We start from the raw sequence: 17,091 nt of genomic DNA on the forward strand, positions 1-17,091 counted from the left end.
TGTAATCGATTTCTGGTAAAAACTGCTACTGATTAATTGATGAATTGAAAACAATTGCTTTTTTGGTAGTTAATTCAACTCAACAAAATTTATTCTAAATTAAGATGTATTCTATGCAGTGAAGTGAACCGGTTTGATATTTCTCATACAAACCGATTTCGGAGCGGTATCTCGGAATTGGTTTCGTTTTGTGTGAACGAAGCGGAGCAAGCGGAACGTTCCGAGAATGGTTTTTATGATGGCGAAAGAATATTATTTATAAAAAATGCATGAATAAACTCACAAAAAAAATTAAAAACATATGTCTGGCCAAAACTAAATCAACAATTGTATCGGGTAAAAAGTGCCAGCACAAAAAGAACATTTCTTATACATATCATTAGAATTCTTATGGTTGCATACAAGCCAAAAGAGTTTCTGTTTATAAGTTTATAAATATTGATCTTTTGCCATTACAAAAAAAAAACTGTTTTGATAAAGATTATTCTAATATATTTTTTTATTCAATAAATTCAAACGTTTTAATAATTAAATTTCACGGAAATCTGGAGCAAAATCTGTGTTTTTATCTTGCGGCCAACATTTCAATTTCTACGAAAGACCGACCAACTATTAATAATTTCAATGAACCAACGACCGACCACAAAAAGGTATTATTTCAACTTACGAACGAACGACCGACTGTTTCATCCAGTTCAAACTATTTTTTCACAATTTTTATTTTTTCAAATATAGCAGATAATAAATTATATAATTAATAACGGTTAATATGATAGTTTTTGTTCGTTCATGAAATTTCAAATAATGTATGGTGAGATGCTAGGGACTTTGTGACTAGAAAAGATTTGCTTATGAAAGCATGAATAAAGATTTGAAAAAAAGATTGGTGAAGATAAAAATTGAAGGTAAAATTAAACATGATTGCAATTCATTGAGAGAGATTTGATTAGCAAAGATTGAAAATAACAATTCTGAGAAAAGCGCTATCGATTGACAAAAACCAATTCGAAGAAATACATATCGCTCGATATTCGCTAAAAATACGCACAATATATTAAAAGTGCAAATGTTCATAAGTGAAATCATCTTTTTAATATTGGCAGCTTGTGTTTAGTTAATTTTGGATTTGAAATAATAAAGTAAATTAAACGATTTGAATAAATTGTAATGTAATAAATTGTAATACATACGCCAAAATATCGGTGCAAGTAAGAGGCTCTTAAACTAAAATAACATACACTGCGCCAAACTCAATTCTAAATAGAACATTTTGTCATTGTTAGTTATCAACGAACATGGAATTTCCAGTTAATAAATATGTGTTTGTTTTTTGAAGATGTGTCAATCTCATTTTTATCGCATCCAAAAATGCTTATATATTTCAGTCTCAAAATTCAAGATCAATAATAAATCTCAAGTATAAGAACAGATTTGGCAGAGAGTATTACTATTAAAATTCAAAATGAAATTCTTAATACTCGTTATTTTGGGATGTAATTAATAATTGTTCTTTTTTATTATGTTCATTATTATTATTAATTTATATTTTTCAGTCTTCATTTTACAATGTTCTTGTAATATGGAATATACGTTAAAAGGTACTGTGCAAGGCATACTTACTTGAAAATTACTATTCCATTACTCTACAATTCCTGATCCATTCCTTCGATTCATTTTCCATTCTGTTCCATTACTCATTGATTAATTTCCATTTTTTTCATTTTTTCCATTCTTTTCTTCTGATCAACTCTAGGCAGGTGTTAGCTATGTAGATAGTGCCAGATGGCCCTGTTACATTGCAATAACAGATCCTAGTGCTAAAGAAAGTAACATGCTTCACGCTTCAAGTAATACGGCCATGTGCAAATTTGCCAATCAATGTAAATTATATAAGCAGTCACTAATAATGAGAGCAAAGGAAGCTGCCGGCTCCAACGATATCGTATATGTTGCTCACGCTGGAACTGATGCACAATTTTTTGACGACAATTATCCTGGTTGGAATATCTAAAACTATGATCATGAGAAAGAACAATGCCAAAAAGTGAGCCAGCGTTTTTATGCATTTTTATTTTTTTTTATTTCCATTTCATGTGTAAACAAATTGAGAAAACATCACGAGTACCAAAATAAAAATTCCCCGGCTCACTCGTTATATGAAAAATTGATATCCTTCGTTATCCGCAAAGAAAAAGAAAAATATTGTTAATTGAAGCATTTTATGGACATACACAAATATAGTCATAATTCAGTTGTATTTTATTTTCAATTTTCACCGGATATATAAGCAATAATAATTTAAGAAAAGTTTGGTCATCGACCAAGTTCGGTTAGATCTTAATAGTAATTTTAACTTACTTAAACCTAAAAGTATCTTTTTAAAGTGAACACAACTCGCTCTAAATATTGGCAGGAAAAGATGTTCTTCGAAAAATCAAAAAATGCCAATTTCAAAGAAAGTCAATCTCCGCCAATATTTAATATTGACGGTTTGTATTTAATAAATTCTTCTTCTAAGGTATGCAAAAAATTGTTACTTCGTCGATTTCTCAATGACTGTAAGTTACAGTCTGTAACTGTATAAACGTAAATACTCCAAACATTGTTTTGTTTTTATAATTTAACGGTATAATCATAGTTTCGTCATCATCGCCGATAAGAAATATTTTATGGAGAAAATCGTGATTGAAAAAACAAAACTTTGGTTGAAAATGTGGAGAAAAAAAAATCCCGACTAGAAAAATTAAAAAAAAAAACAATGAAACTTGAACTGGAGTTGGCCAATGGATGCGTTTAATTCACCTGTTACACAAAAACATACCCAATTCGATGTTGACTTTGAATGTTTGTTTGTGTTTTTTTTTTGTGTGAATTGCATAGATTTTGACAACTGTATCAACAGATTGCTTTCTGTCACTCAACATACACACTAAATAACATCATAGTCACTGGAGACAGAACTCTGAATAATGATTCGTCTTATATTGTGTTTATCTGAACGCAAATTGGCAACGTAAACGTCATAGTCGTTGTTCTCGTTAGCAAAGCACACGTAAGACATATGTGTACATGAAACAAGATCAGTGCGTTCATCATCTAATAAGTAATTTGTATGTTTGAGTAAATCTGTTTTATTTTTCATTTCTCTTTCTTTCATTCGGTTTAATCAAGGAAAAACAACAACAACAATAACAACGTCGTTTCCACTTGTGTGTGCTCACACTAATTTACTCTCAGTCATTCGAACATTGTTTTCACTGTTGACGTTTCACATTTCGTTCAATAGATATATCATATTTACTTTTTCTTTTAATTCACATTACTCATTGTACGAAACTTTGTGCACTGTTTTTCTCTTTCTCTCTCGCTCTCTTTGTTTTAGTGAAAGGCAATAATAATAAAATAATAAAATAATGTTGAAAAACGAATTAAATGAAATTGCCTAAAAAATGAATAGTTGCCAATTGAATTTGCTTGAAAGATCAATGTGTAATTTGTGAAACAGCACATAGAAAGTGAACGAAATATAGTATACAACGAAACGAGAAGAAGCCTATCTTAGCCATTAAGGATTATTTAGATGATTTTTTCATTAATTCGGAATGAAGCGACAAAGGTAAGTTTTGTACACTCTCAAATAAAGAGAAAATCATTTCATCTGAATAATGTATATATTGGCACAGAGTGCGAAATGCAGAATATCGAGAGTTATTGGAACAGAACGATGCGGACGATTATGATCAACGAAATATTCAATTGCAGAATCAACAGCGTAAATTACGTCGAGAGAATGTACTCGAGGCTCAAATTCAACCCGGTGACACACTCCAAGCAATTGCATTACGGTACAATTGTACGGTACGTAAAAAATTGAGTTTTTTTTTCTATTTTAAGTAAAAGAATTTGGGAATGAATACACACAGTGTGAATTTGGTTTATCTATATATTTATGGTCAGGTGTTGGCCACATAACAGATAAAAAAATAAACATCTCGGGCTTATTTATTACAACAATAACGGAGCACACAAAAAAAGAAAATATTTAGGTTTAATGAAATGTGTGTTCAAGGCCCCGTTGTAACACTGTTGTGTGCACACGTAGCGAAAATGAAATATATTTTTTTTGTGTGTTTCATTTAATTAATTCACATTGTGTACTTTTCTCTCTGAAACACGCACGTTAAAGTTCAATAATTTACATTTTCTTTCTTACAATTCTCTCTCTTTTTTTTGTTGTGGTTATTACATGGATGCACATACAGATATCCGATTTGAAGCGTTTGAATAAGATCGAAAAAGAGATTGAGATTCATGCACGGAAAACGATAAAAGTGCCAGTGAACGCGCATACAATTTTATTGCAAACAACGAATTTTGATGAGCTTCCAATTGTTCACAAAAGTGGTCAAAGTAGTCCGCATCATGGAGGCGACAGCAATGCCAATTTAAATTTTAGTTCTAACGATAATATTATACACGACATAGCAGCAAATACATCACATCAATTACCAAATAACATTTTGGACGAGAAATTATTGGTGGCATCGGTTAGTTTGGCATCAAATGCACGTCATAAATATTCAACAGCGTCCACGTCAGGGAATAGCTATCGAACGATATTGGCAACGGATGGCAGTAAACGATTAAATGGAAGCACAACCGACGATATCGATCCAAACGATGATGAATTTAATTTTACCGATCCTTTGATCACACCATTAGCCGAACCCAACGAACTTTATACGGATGATCCGAGTAGCATCACACGTCATAGTGGACCGCACGCAATTCGAGGAGCACCACGCAATGATTTCACATGCTCTGGCTCTGATTGTGATATTTCATGGATATGCTTGCTAGTCTTTATATTGGCATTATGCTTTGCAATTCCATTAATTTATGTCATTTATATAGCCGAACATCCGGATAAATTCCATCTAAAGGACACCGAAGCATTTGTAAATGGATAGTCATTGTATTGTGTAAATTAATCTACTGTTAACAAACATTTTTACTCATATAACTCCACTAAATATAAAAAAAAAAAACAAACATTGTGCTCGATTTCTATTCGAGCTTGACTAATTCGATGTATGTAGAAGAAAAACGGAATGCGCAAGAATGAGTCAAAATGAGTCAAAATGAAAAAAGAATAAAATTGTTAAAGTTCCAATATGAGCTTCAGTTTTGCATCTTGCATTGATTGATAAGATGACTGAAAATTGATGAAAAATCATGTTGATAATTTTGTTTATAATTTTTTTGAGTTTCGATAAAAAAAAATGAACTAAGTGCGTTTTTTTGTACATAAATGATATCGGTTATCATTGAAGGAAAACAAAATTAAATTATGATGACTCCAATGCACGAAATATGCTATGATCATTGGCCAAAAATTGGTCGTTCATTGTTGTTGGCTTCGAATTCGAAAAGATGCGACACAAAGTAAAAGATTAAAGCAAAAAAAAAAGAAAAGAAAATGAAAACGAGTGAATGTGTTTCGTACCGAGTGCCTTTTCAGCGTAAATCGGCAACCTATATGAAATATATTGCGTGTACGTAGAATTTGCTGTTATTGGGGTTAAATACATATTTGTATATTTTATTAGAACGAAAAACTATAATGAGAAATGTTCAAAACGAAAATAAATGAAGTAAAATAAAAAAGAAAACATTTTTATTAATTTATAAAATACTTGTATGTTTTATTTCTTTTCACATCGCAATAACATATCTAATATAATTCGAGCGAATGCCTGACGTTGATGTAAGTCGTTGAAGCCGATTTAAGTTGACGAATTACGTCATGAAAATGGTTCCATTGATGAATGCATTTATTAATTTCCTTTGTCGCTGCTGCTCTCCTCTCCATCAGATTCATTACCATCTGACTCATCACCATCTTCTGATTCTTCATCGTCATCTGATTCGTCTTCCTCTTCTGAATCGATATATTGATGAGCGCGATTTGTATTTTTAAACAATTCATCATCATTGTCTGAACTATCATCGTCTGCATAATAGTTTTTCGTTTCATTGTTATTTTTCGTTGTGAATTTCTCGGGCCAAATACCGTCTTTGGTGAACTCTTTTATGTGTTGTGGTGTTAAAATGCGTACAATTTCCGCTTTCACTTTGTCACCTTCATCGATTGGTTCGACAATCACAAAATCACCACGTTTCACCCAAACATTTTTCCGATATTTTGTCGGCATTGACACCAAAAATTGTTCACGGCTTGTGTCAGGCATACCATCATTGGTGGCGGTGGTGGCGGTTGCATCGGTACTTTCATTGCCATTTCCCGCAATTGGTTCGGCCGATTCGACTTCATGCAAATTATTTCCACGACTGCCCAAGATTCTCACAATTTGCTGATTCGGTCCCGGCGGATCGAAATCATCTGCTTGTATTTCTTTCATCACATGTTTGCGCTTTGTTACTTTGGACATCTCTAACAACTTCTTCTACTCGTTCAGTCAAAACACGACTATCAACGTTTGAACAAAAAAAAAAGAAATTAACTTTGATATTTTATTCTTTTTTTATTTTGGATGTGCAAACGGGACAGATTTTAATCACTTACGCTTTGCATATGGAATGTTTTAACTTGTAATAACTTTGAATCGTAAATTTGTTGATGATGCACGAAAAATTGTTGGTCTGAAATTACTTTGAGCATGCTGGATTTAACAAAGTTATTTGAATAACACATGTGAAGTGTATGTAGTTACCCGTCAAACGTCATTCATTTATAATGACTATGTGTGTGCGACTCGTTCATATAGAGGTATTTATGTTTCCTTGTAAATGAATGCGTTTGATGCCAACATTCTCGCAAAATTGAACAAAAACACGAACAACCAGAACATAATGCGGTCGGTGTGTAGTTCGGAATGAACGATTGTGTCGAAGTATTGAGCGAGAACGAAAACAACAACAACAATAACAAAACAAAATAAGTGGATAAACAACATTACATAAAAAACGAGAGAAAGAGAACTTACACTATATTGTGTATTTTGAAAGTCATCGAAAAGCAATAACTTATTTTTATCTAAGTCGGAATTGACAACGGCAATGTCAACCAGATTTGCATTTTTTTCAGTGTCTAATTACTATAATTCGAACATTTTGACTGCATGCAAAATATTTTTTATACAAAAACAACATTGACAGTGATCATTTGTGCGGTGACGACACAAAAAAAAAAAAAAAAGAAATCATCATTGTACATTTTTTTCGCATTGCCTTGAACATCCAGACATACAATCCGGAATACACGTAGGTAACGTTGAACAATTCGGTGTTTTCCATTGAATAAAGCATAAGGCAATACATCTGTCTCAATATTTTGAAAGTTTTTTCGGTGTACTATTTATTTCGGAAACTAGTTCAATCGCTGGAGTATTGTGATAAGATTACTTTCGGAATAATAGATTATAAACATCACATTTGGAGTGTATTGTCATGTTTTTGTTTTGAATCTTTTATTTTTGCCATATGTAAACTTAATTGAATACATTTTTTTTTGTAAAATTTACTAAATTAAACGAAAATATATTGTAATGAATGATTAATGTTTATCGTTTTTTAGCATCAAATCATTAGTTAAAAAATGTCGTTGCGAGAGTTAATCGATCCGGAATGTGGTGGTGCAAATCCATTGATGCGATTGGGAAATCAAATTGCACACGATGCAGCGCACAAAGACGATGGTATATCTGGTCGACCGATGCCATTTGCCGAAGCATCAAGTCGGCCACAGCAAAGTTTCGGCGAAATGAGTCAAAATCAATTGGTCAATGAATTTCTTGGTCAAATGAGTGCACCAGCACCACAATCATTTCGAATGGACGCTTTACTACAAGAAATGCGAGAAATCGATGCACAAAACTATCCACAAGGTATTGTACAAGCGCCAACAGTTTCGGCCGAAGTTCATAATGGTTTGACATGGTCAAATGAATTTGGCGCCAATGATGTGAATGCATCTGTACAATTAGATTCGAAAAGTGCACCAATCAAACCAAATGATGAAGAAAAGGTGTATATGAATTCATATTTTATATTTTGCTCATAAAAATCAATTCATTTTCTTATATTTTTTTCATGGTTATGGTGTAGTTCTGGCAAAATCATCCCCATTCTATAAATCAATCCGTAGCACCAGCAATTTCTGAAACACACACAATGCCGTTAACTACCGGTGAATTTTTCGATGCAACCCCCAAAACAAATCAATTTGTATGTTTAAATGATTGAAAACTACACAAATTTCGCATTTTTACATGATTGACTTATTTCATTCATAGGAACCGTTGAGTATGAATTATGCTGGTGTTGCTGGGCCATCAGAACATTACAGATACAACGAGTTTATGCGATTTATGAATCGTGTCAGCGATGGTGATGTTAATATCGAAAATAGACAACAAACATTAAGGTAAATAGAATTTTATCGGAATATGTTATTTGGCAATATCTTCCTGGCTTTTAACTATTTTTCCTCTCTTATTTTCTTCCATTCGTTGCGTCGATAATGAATGAAACGATGCACATATGTGGCACTAATTTCTACCGTAAACATGGTAATGGATGTATTAACAATTGTTTATCGTTGTCTATAGTCAACAGACGTTTGAAACATGGACAGATGAATTTACAACACACGCTGGTGAAGCCGGTGCAACAGCGTCTACATCAAATCAAGATTCTGATTGGGTTCGTGATTTTGCAGAGCATAAAGCAAAACAAGGTCAATTGATTTTGAATTTTAATCGAAAGTAATGTGTTTGAACTAAATTGGTTTTTTTTAAATCAGATGTGGATAATGAAGAATTCAATAAGCATTTTTGGAATCGTTTGCAAGACGAATGGAAAAAAATATCTGACAATCTGGATGATCAATCACCATGGCTTTCCGAATTTAGTGAATATTATGACCCGTACAAAGTATGGTTTGATGTAATCCATTGTATAATCGTTCGCATTCGTTTGAAATTTGAATTTTTTTGTCTTCTTCTTCCCTATGTACATCAACAGGAATACACGTTCGATGAAGAAAATCCAATGTTAGGTGTGGAGAATGTTTTCGAAAAGGGCAAAATATTCCTTGAACAAGGCGATATTCCAAGTGCTGTATTGTGTTTTGAATCGGCCGTGCGTGAAGATTTAAATAATGCGGAAATCTGGGAACTATTAGGAACATCACAAGCTGAAAATGAAAAGGATCCAAATGCCATAGCAGCGTTGAAAAAGTCCCTTGAATTGAATCCATCAAATCGAAATGTGATGATGGCATTGGCCATTTCATATACAAATGAAAGTCTTCAAAATCAAGCGCTACGCATGCTTATCGATTGGTTGCGAACAAATGAAAAGTATAAAAATCTGGTACCCGCCCATTTTAGCGATGGCCCGAAACCAATGAATCCACAAAAAATGGCACATTCATTGATAAATGGACCCGAATTGGTTGACGTTCAAGATATATTTATTCAAGCGGTCCAACAATCACCGGACGAAATCGATGCAGAAATTCAAGAAGCACTCGGCGTTCTATTCAATTTATCATCCGATTATGAAAAGGCAGCTGATTGTTTTAAGGCGGCACTACAAGTGAAACCAAACAGTGCCAAAATATGGAATCGTCTAGGTGCAAGTCTTGCAAATGGAAATCAATCGATTAACGCCGTTGATGCATATCAACATGCGTTGGCTATTGAACCGGGCTATATACGTGCCCGATATAATGTTGGAATTATTTGTATAAATTTAAAATCATACAAAGAAGCCATCGAACATTTTTTGCTAGCACTTAATCATCAAGCTACATCAATGGCACGTTCAGGCCTGCAAAGTGTTAAAGACTCTAGCAATCAAATGTCAGACACAATTTGGAGTACACTTCGAATGGCCATCTCGCTTATGGGACGAATGGACCTTCAAGAGGCAATTGATAGTCGCGATTTAGATGTACTCAATCGAGAATTTCAATCCGTTGATTAAACATGTAATTTTCTTTTTATGTTCACAGGGGCAATTTATTGGTGTGGAGTTGTTATTTACAATTTGCTTTAAGTGGCTTATAAATAGAGATCTATATGTTGTTATAAAAATGTGATTAAGTGAAAAGAAAAACATCCGATGGAAAATTGAAAGTCAATGAAAACACAAACCGAAATGATTTTTCACATTTTTATAGAATTAAAAAATCAGGTAGCTTGCGAATAAGAATTAAAACAAATTGACATTTTCATATAATATTTAATACGATGCCAAATTTTTACAAGAAACAAAAAATCTGCCAATCAAAAGTCTTACCTTTTTCGTCAATTTTCATCGGAGAACTAGCACTTACATGCGCTGGAGACATCGAACAAATGTTTTTTTTTTTTTTTGCAAGTTAGATTATAATATAAATAGATTTTTACTCTTTTTGGGGGATCAAATAAAACGAACATAGATTGTTTGTGTAGTTTGCGTGTTTTATTAAAAAAAAAAAAAAAAGCTTTAGGATTATTGTTTTACTTTTAAATATATTAATGTAAACAGTTTTATTTTCTGTTTAATAAGTCATTGCATCAGTTGGTTTCATTATGTCATTTGGTCAAAGTTTTGATGAATTGGTTACATTGTATGATTTTATTTTAATTTATCAAAGTCAATGTTGTGGACAAAATTAAGAATATATTGAAAGTGTGAGAAATAGACAAAAAAAGTGTCAATATATGCGAAAGATGAACCTATAAATCTATATGAAGTCGGTTGCTGTTATTCTATTCAGTCGCAGAGACTGTCAAAGAAACAATCTCATGCAGAAAAAAAAAATCTACAAACTAATTTAAAGCTATAAAGAAATGATTGTTTTGGCTTAGACTTAAAAGACGAAAAAAAAAAATATATTTTTCAAAATAGTTATATGAAATGTGAAAAAAAAAATGTTTGTTTTGCATTCGATTTAAAAATCGGCGTCCAATGAGAATGAGCCGGCATCTTCCGACTTCTTTTCGGTTGTCTTGTGGCTTTTGGCATATTCGCCGACACGTTTTTCGAAGAAGTTCGTCTTGCCTTGCAGCGAAATGAAATCCATGAATTTGAATGGATTTTTTACCTTGTAAACTGGATCACAATTGAGTTCGCCCAGCAAACGATCGGCAACAAATTCAATGTATGTGCACATATCGGCACAGTTCATACCCAACATTGAAACGGGCAATGCAACCGACAAGAATTCCTGTTCGATTTTCACCGCTTCAACAATAATTTCACGAACACGTTCCGGTGATGGTTTCTGAACGACGTGCTTAAACATCAAACATGCAAAATCACAATGCATACCTTCGTCACGTGAAATCAATTCGTTGGAGAATGTCAAACCGGGCATAAGGCCACGTTTCTTCAACCAGAAGATCGATGCAAAGCTACCGCTAAAGAAAATACCTTCAACAGCGGCAAATGCAACGACACGTTCACCAAATGTGGCCGTTTTGCTACCAATCCATTGGAGTGCCCAATCGGCCTTCTGCTTAACACATGGCAACGTTTCAATGGCATTGAATAAAAAGTTACGCTCGTCGTCATCGCGGCTGTATTGTTGAATCAACAAACTGTACATTTCAGAGTGAACATTTTCGATTGCCATTTGAAAACCATAAAAGAAACGGGCTTCAGTCACTTGTACCTCTTGACTGAAACGTTCGACCAAATTTTCATTGACAATGCCATCGGATGCGGCAAAGAATGCCAACACATGTTTTATGAAATTACGTTCGTTTTCGTTCAATTTAACGTTCCAATGTTCCATATCCTTTGTCAAATCAACTTCTTCGACCGTCCAAAATGATGCTTCAGCCTAACGATACAACGATCGATGTAAAATGACATTTATTTAAACCACCATAATTTAATCATTTTGAGAGCCAAAGTAGTCTTACCTTTTTGTACATGTCCCAAATGTCTTTGTATTGAATCGGGAAAACGACGAAACGTTTTGGATTTTCACGAAGTAATGGTTCAAGTTGTGGATCGAATTTCATTGTCGGTTCGGATTTGTGAGCGGAAAATTCATTTTTCTTGGCAATTTCGTTGTCTTTGCTCTCTTCCTCCATATTAAATTTACGCATTTTATTTGGTGATGCACCATCAACGGTTGGACCAGAAATCGCTTTGCGTGGACTCTAAAGACGATGAAATTGAGAATATATAGATAAAAGATCGCATTTTGTTTCAATAGTTTTTGTTAGTATGTTGCATGTTAAAATAACAAAAGACAGCTTATTTCGTCGAAGATTAGTCAGATTTTGGTTTTCTTATAAATGTGTGGTATAAAGCGGACTATAGATTCTTACTAACATTCTTTACTTCCCCTTTTATTTGTTTCACTTAATTTTCCTATTCCATGATTGTTGCAGTCAAATTACAGATTGTTTAAAACAAATCCAATAAACATATCAATCGCATTATTTTCGCTATTCATTATTTGATTGGGTGAAAAAAAAAGAACGTTTGACGCAACAAAAAATATGACAACTTTATTATGCAAACAATGTGAAATCAGAAACTTGCGCATGGAAACAATCGAAAGATAACATTGCGCAATCATCATTTTCGTTCAAAAATAGATAAACAACAGGACGCGGAGAACAAATGCGAAAGAAAAAAAAAATGGCGCGAAAATTTCCCGCGCAAAAAAAACAAGTGACTCGTTCAATTTCGTCACACATACGCATGATGAATGTACAAAATGAACAATTCCGGAATAGCAAAAAATGTTATTGAAATGCGAATAATCGAATACATATTTACCTTTAAGCTAAATGCTTCCATATTTTCTGTCAAATTTTCTTTGCTTCCTAAAACAAATCGTTCATCTGAGCGAATCATGGTTGATGGTGATTTCGCTTTTTTTTTCCTTCACACAAAGAAATTGACTTTGAAACTAATGCAGAAAAATTCGCTTTAAAAATTCACAACAACTTCAACACCGTTGCGTCGAACAAACAAAAATTGTATTTAAAATAAATTATTTGTGCAATGCAAACAATTTCCAAAACTTAGACAAAAAAATGTTGTTTGAAATTCTAGAAATGTCCTTAGTCAATGAACAAAAAAAATTGATGCTATTTTATGAATTGATTTAAATTCGTGTCCGATGCTCTCAAACTGTTGCCAAATAATAGCCGCCCGATGAAAATGTTAGTTGACTTTATGCATTCGATTGTCACACATTGAATGTTTCTGGCGGCAGAGTAACCCTAAATTCATATGATTTTTCACACATTTCGTATCTGAATACTGGAAAAAGAGCGCGTAACGTTTTCATGTCGATTCATGTTTGTGCATGTCGTACTTAAGATGTGCGGCGAAAAACAACCGTCAACCGACACAAAATAGTTTCTGCTTTCCCCTCATCGCATCAAACGTCCAATACCATTTGAGACGTACTCAACTGAACCTAACAAATGATTGCGTTCAAATCGAAACCAAAACAGAGTACTATGTAAAACATTCGAAAAATCGATGAGAAAATGACTTTTATTGTTGAAAGATGCATTTAAATGTGTCATTTTTGGTTTTGCCACAGATGAATTTCTATCTTAAGTTCTTACATAAACATTTTCAATGCTTATATGAGCTTCTTGCACTTGAAAGTAAGCAATATGTATGTGTACTTTTTTCTCTATTTTTTTTTTTTTTGTAGCTAAAAATGAGCGAATTTAAAATTCATTGTATTTTTTTGTGTGATGAAAATCCTAATTATCAGCCGCGTCAAAGTAGATTATTTCAAATATCATTTGTGAGGGCTAAGTGCACTTAAATAGAATTTCGAATATGAAGCCACAAAAGTACAATCAATACTTTGCGCATTTTTCTTCTATTTTCGATTTGAACAAAACGAGAGCGAAGCGATTCAGACAGTGTTGTTGTTATTGAATGGTGTTGATCAACGTCAAACTCACAAACACATTTAACTCATGCCGCACACAAAGACATTGCTGTTACGAATGGTAGCCAGCACCCGTACATGTTGTGATGTATTTAACAATAAAAATGTCATTGTGCATGACTTTTCTGCAATACATACAAACGTACAGATATCGAAACCATCTCAGAGTCGAATTGCCCCACTCACATTAGTTCATTCTTCAAACGATACACGCAGCGAATTTGCTGTGAAAATCTATACAAATTTAGAACATTATTATTTCTTTCTCTCTCGCTAAAAAGAGACCTCCACACACACACACACATAACCGATAAAATATATTGGACCAAAGCAAAAAAAAAGCAGCACACAAGGAGAAGAAAACGAAAAAGAAGAAGCGACATTAAAATAAAATAAAATACGTACGAAATAGATGTCGTTTATACAACAATAGAAAACAGAAAAAAATCTAACACGAATTGGCGAACAAACCGCAGAGAAAATTCATTTCACACAGTAAGAACAATCGCAATTAGCCGCAGACAAAGGCAGCAAAAAGAAATTTTAAGTGAATCAAACACTATTGAAAATTTTCTCTCAAAAAATTGAATTTTTTTTTTATTTTACTTACAATTTGGTTGGTAAAAAGAGGGCGAATTCATCTCATACAGTGACTAAGCAGCGCATTATCGTCGTCATTCAATATTCTATTAACGAAATTGAAAGAAAATACAGAATTTTTTTTTGAACAAGATAAAGTGCTTTGAAAAGCCACACATTGAATAATACCTTTTGATCGGCTCGAGTGTTAAATAATTCGAATCGTTTTAAATTCTATAGTTTTGTGGTGTTTTTATTTGACAGTAATAAAATAAATATGGCTGCACTGTCACGTCGAATTGTAAAAGAAACAATGCGTTTGCTGCAGGAACCAGTGCCCGGCATCAGTGCCGTTCCCGATGAAAACAATGCACGTTATTTTCATGTCATCGTCACCGGACCATCAGATTCACCATTCGAAGGTGGCCTATTCAAATTGGAATTATTTTTACCCGAAGATTATCCAATGTCAGCGCCAAAAGTACGATTCATTACGAAAATCTATCATCCAAACATTGATCGCTTAGGTCGGATATGTTTAGATATATTGAAAGATAAATGGAGTCCAGCACTGCAAATTCGCACCGTCCTATTGTCTATTCAAGCTTTGCTATCAGCACCAAATCCAGACGATCCACTTGCCAACGATGTGGCAGAACTTTGGAAGGTAAACGAAATCAAACTGCAACTGTTATTTATCACAAAATTTACTGTTCGGTTTTCATCATTTTTGTTTTGTTTTGTTGCATTATTTTTTGGCACAGGTGAATGAAAGTGAGGCTATCCGTAATGCAAAGGAATGGACTCATCGATATGCAATGTAAATGATGATTTTGTACATGAGTTTCGAGAGGAGGAGATTGAATCGCGGGCATGCGATCCACTAACGTTTATGGTAACAAGAAAATAAAAACAACAACATTTAAATGAGTAAAAGTTTGAAAGATGAGATGATAGAGTGAATAGAATATAAACAATTTTCAGTGTGTGTTATCATTGTGGAAACAGAAACTTAAACGATTTGTTTGAAACAAGGGCAATTAAGAACATGCAAAAATAAAAACAAAGTAAATAAAAATCAACCACAAGAAAAGAAGAACACTACACACAAAACAAGATTTAAATTATGAAACATGAATGAGATACATGGAATAATTTGATTTAATTGGATTTATACTGTACTATGATAAAGAAAACGTTCTAATAAATTTTTGAGGGAAATAAATTAAGAGCAAATCACTCAAAAAACCAAGAAACACACAAGCAAATTAAGCATCAATCCGATTAATTTAAAGAATAAAAATATTTACTATAAAACAATGAAAAATAAAAAGCTACAACAACAACAACAACAAAATTATAAAAAATGGCAAAAATAAATCATTTTATATTAGTTATCAATTACACCATTTACATTTGATTTGTTTACATTTAACGACACATTCATTTTTATGCTCCCTCCATCTTCTATTCTTCATCTGTACTGCATCATCTTGCCTCTATGAAGGCAATACCATTCTACAAGTTGAGTCTATCCTAAATACTACATCACACATATAATATTTGCTATCGTTGCAATTAAGTCTTAGGTGGCTTCTAAATCACAACGCGAATATTTTTTTTGTTAAAGAATTTATAAGCAGAAATGATTTATTTCATTTTTCCAAATAAATTAGTGTTTTTTTTAATGCCAAATAAATTATAATATTGGGGTATGTATTTTGACATCATTTGGAATAGATGGTCCCATTAGTGGTAAAGATATCAACAATTTCAAATGAGTACCATTGTGGCAAACATGTTCATTCCCATGTAATGCAAAAAATTTCATAAAAATAAATTGTAAATAACTTATTAGATATGAAACTTGCCATATAAATGACATTAAATAAGCATTTTTGATTATCTATTTGGTCTTATCATGTTATGAAGTTATGCATTTTATACATATATTCAAATTGATTAACAGAAAAAAGGTGAGTGAGAATCATTATTTAAAATGGTTCATAAGAACGTTAAAAGTATTAGCAACATTGATGAGTGAACTGCTCGCAACTCTAAAAATGGGCAAACTCAATGATGTTTCTTGAGTTTCATCTGGTGCGTTGGAGTTTTGCGACGGCATCACACTGGCATCTGTGATGGCACCACATTTTCTTGTATTGAGACCGGTTGTGACGGTGACGGCATCGTTTTCTCTTGGACTGAGGCCGTTGCACTTCCCGATGGCTCACGTTTCATCAGCTGCGTAAGAGTATTGCGACTTCTGAACTTTTGTTCAACCCCATATGAAAATATCTCTAGAGAGATAAGACTGATCTTGGGAAACTTCATTTTCTTCACTCAATTCTGACATATATTTTAATTGAATTATTTCGCTAATACTGTTGATCGATAGCGTGGCTAATCGATTGAATTGACTGTCATTCAATGACATTTCCTTCTGTGAACTTGTTCCAATGTTATTTAACACGTTTCAGCTACAGTGCCGTGCAAAAGTTTGAGACCACCTATGTATTTTTCATACAAAATGGCGTAAAATACCATTTTTTGAGGTTTCA

General features: G+C 33.1%; 5 protein-coding genes and 1 long non-coding RNA gene across 8 annotated transcripts; 4 read left to right on the plus strand and 2 right to left on the minus strand.

Annotated features, from left to right (window-relative positions):
* The first annotated feature begins 1,379 nt into the window (after positions 1-1,379).
* Positions 1,380-2,729, plus strand: LOC116344951. Its single transcript, XR_004201472.1, has 3 exons — positions 1,380-1,493; positions 1,554-1,598; positions 1,754-2,729. It is a non-coding gene; the product is annotated as an uncharacterized LOC116344951 (long non-coding RNA).
* Positions 2,730-2,954: 225 nt separating this feature from the next.
* Positions 2,955-5,664, plus strand: LOC116344912. Its single transcript, XM_031773777.1, has 3 exons — positions 2,955-3,616; positions 3,684-3,858; positions 4,263-5,664. The coding sequence occupies exons 1-3, from the start codon at positions 3,603-3,605 to the stop codon at positions 4,968-4,970; spliced, it is 897 nt and encodes a 298-aa protein (XP_031629637.1). The 5' UTR covers positions 2,955-3,602; the 3' UTR covers positions 4,971-5,664.
* Positions 5,665-5,674: 10 nt separating this feature from the next.
* On the minus strand, positions 5,675-6,771 carry LOC116344932 (probable RNA-binding protein EIF1AD). The gene is made up of 3 exons (XM_031773794.1): positions 6,735-6,771; positions 6,587-6,672; positions 5,675-6,490 (listed from the first exon to the last, which is right to left on the minus strand). Exon 3 carries the CDS (start codon positions 6,450-6,452, stop codon positions 5,838-5,840), a length of 615 nt encoding a protein of 204 aa, XP_031629654.1. The 5' UTR covers positions 6,453-6,490; positions 6,587-6,672; positions 6,735-6,771; the 3' UTR covers positions 5,675-5,837.
* Positions 6,772-6,878: 107 nt separating this feature from the next.
* On the plus strand, positions 6,879-10,523 carry LOC116344889 (peroxisomal targeting signal 1 receptor). Of its 3 annotated transcripts, none has more exons than XM_031773744.1 (7): positions 6,879-7,284; positions 7,598-8,047; positions 8,128-8,247; positions 8,316-8,446; positions 8,631-8,758; positions 8,825-8,955; positions 9,046-10,523. In XM_031773744.1, exons 2-7 carry the CDS (start codon positions 7,619-7,621, stop codon positions 10,009-10,011), a joined length of 1,905 nt encoding a protein of 634 aa, XP_031629604.1. In that variant the 5' UTR covers positions 6,879-7,284; positions 7,598-7,618; the 3' UTR covers positions 10,012-10,523. The 3 variants fall into 3 exon arrangements, with proteins under 3 accessions (XP_031629604.1, XP_031629596.1, XP_031629613.1); XM_031773736.1 differs by having other exon boundaries at positions 6,879-7,288; positions 9,046-10,522; XM_031773753.1 differs by lacking the exon at positions 6,879-7,284 and adding an exon at positions 7,333-7,462.
* On the minus strand, positions 10,521-13,263 carry LOC116344903 (ribonucleoside-diphosphate reductase subunit M2 B). The gene is made up of 3 exons (XM_031773765.1): positions 12,811-13,263; positions 11,940-12,182; positions 10,521-11,857 (listed from the first exon to the last, which is right to left on the minus strand). Exons 1-3 carry the CDS (start codon positions 12,886-12,888, stop codon positions 10,964-10,966), a joined length of 1,215 nt encoding a protein of 404 aa, XP_031629625.1. The 5' UTR covers positions 12,889-13,263; the 3' UTR covers positions 10,521-10,963.
* Positions 13,264-14,124: 861 nt separating this feature from the next.
* LOC116346452 (ubiquitin-conjugating enzyme E2 N) lies at positions 14,125-15,924 on the plus strand. Its single transcript, XM_031776518.1, has 3 exons — positions 14,125-14,446; positions 14,580-15,197; positions 15,295-15,924. The coding sequence occupies exons 2-3, from the start codon at positions 14,808-14,810 to the stop codon at positions 15,352-15,354; spliced, it is 450 nt and encodes a 149-aa protein (XP_031632378.1). The 5' UTR covers positions 14,125-14,446; positions 14,580-14,807; the 3' UTR covers positions 15,355-15,924.
* Positions 15,925-17,091: the final 1,167 nt, after the last annotated feature.

This window comes from Contarinia nasturtii, unplaced genomic scaffold (genome assembly GCF_009176525.2).
Source record: "Contarinia nasturtii isolate CC-2019 unplaced genomic scaffold, AAFC_CNas_1.1 Cnas_scaffold_129, whole genome shotgun sequence".
In the NCBI taxonomy this organism is placed as follows: Eukaryota; Metazoa; Arthropoda; class Insecta; order Diptera; family Cecidomyiidae; genus Contarinia; species Contarinia nasturtii.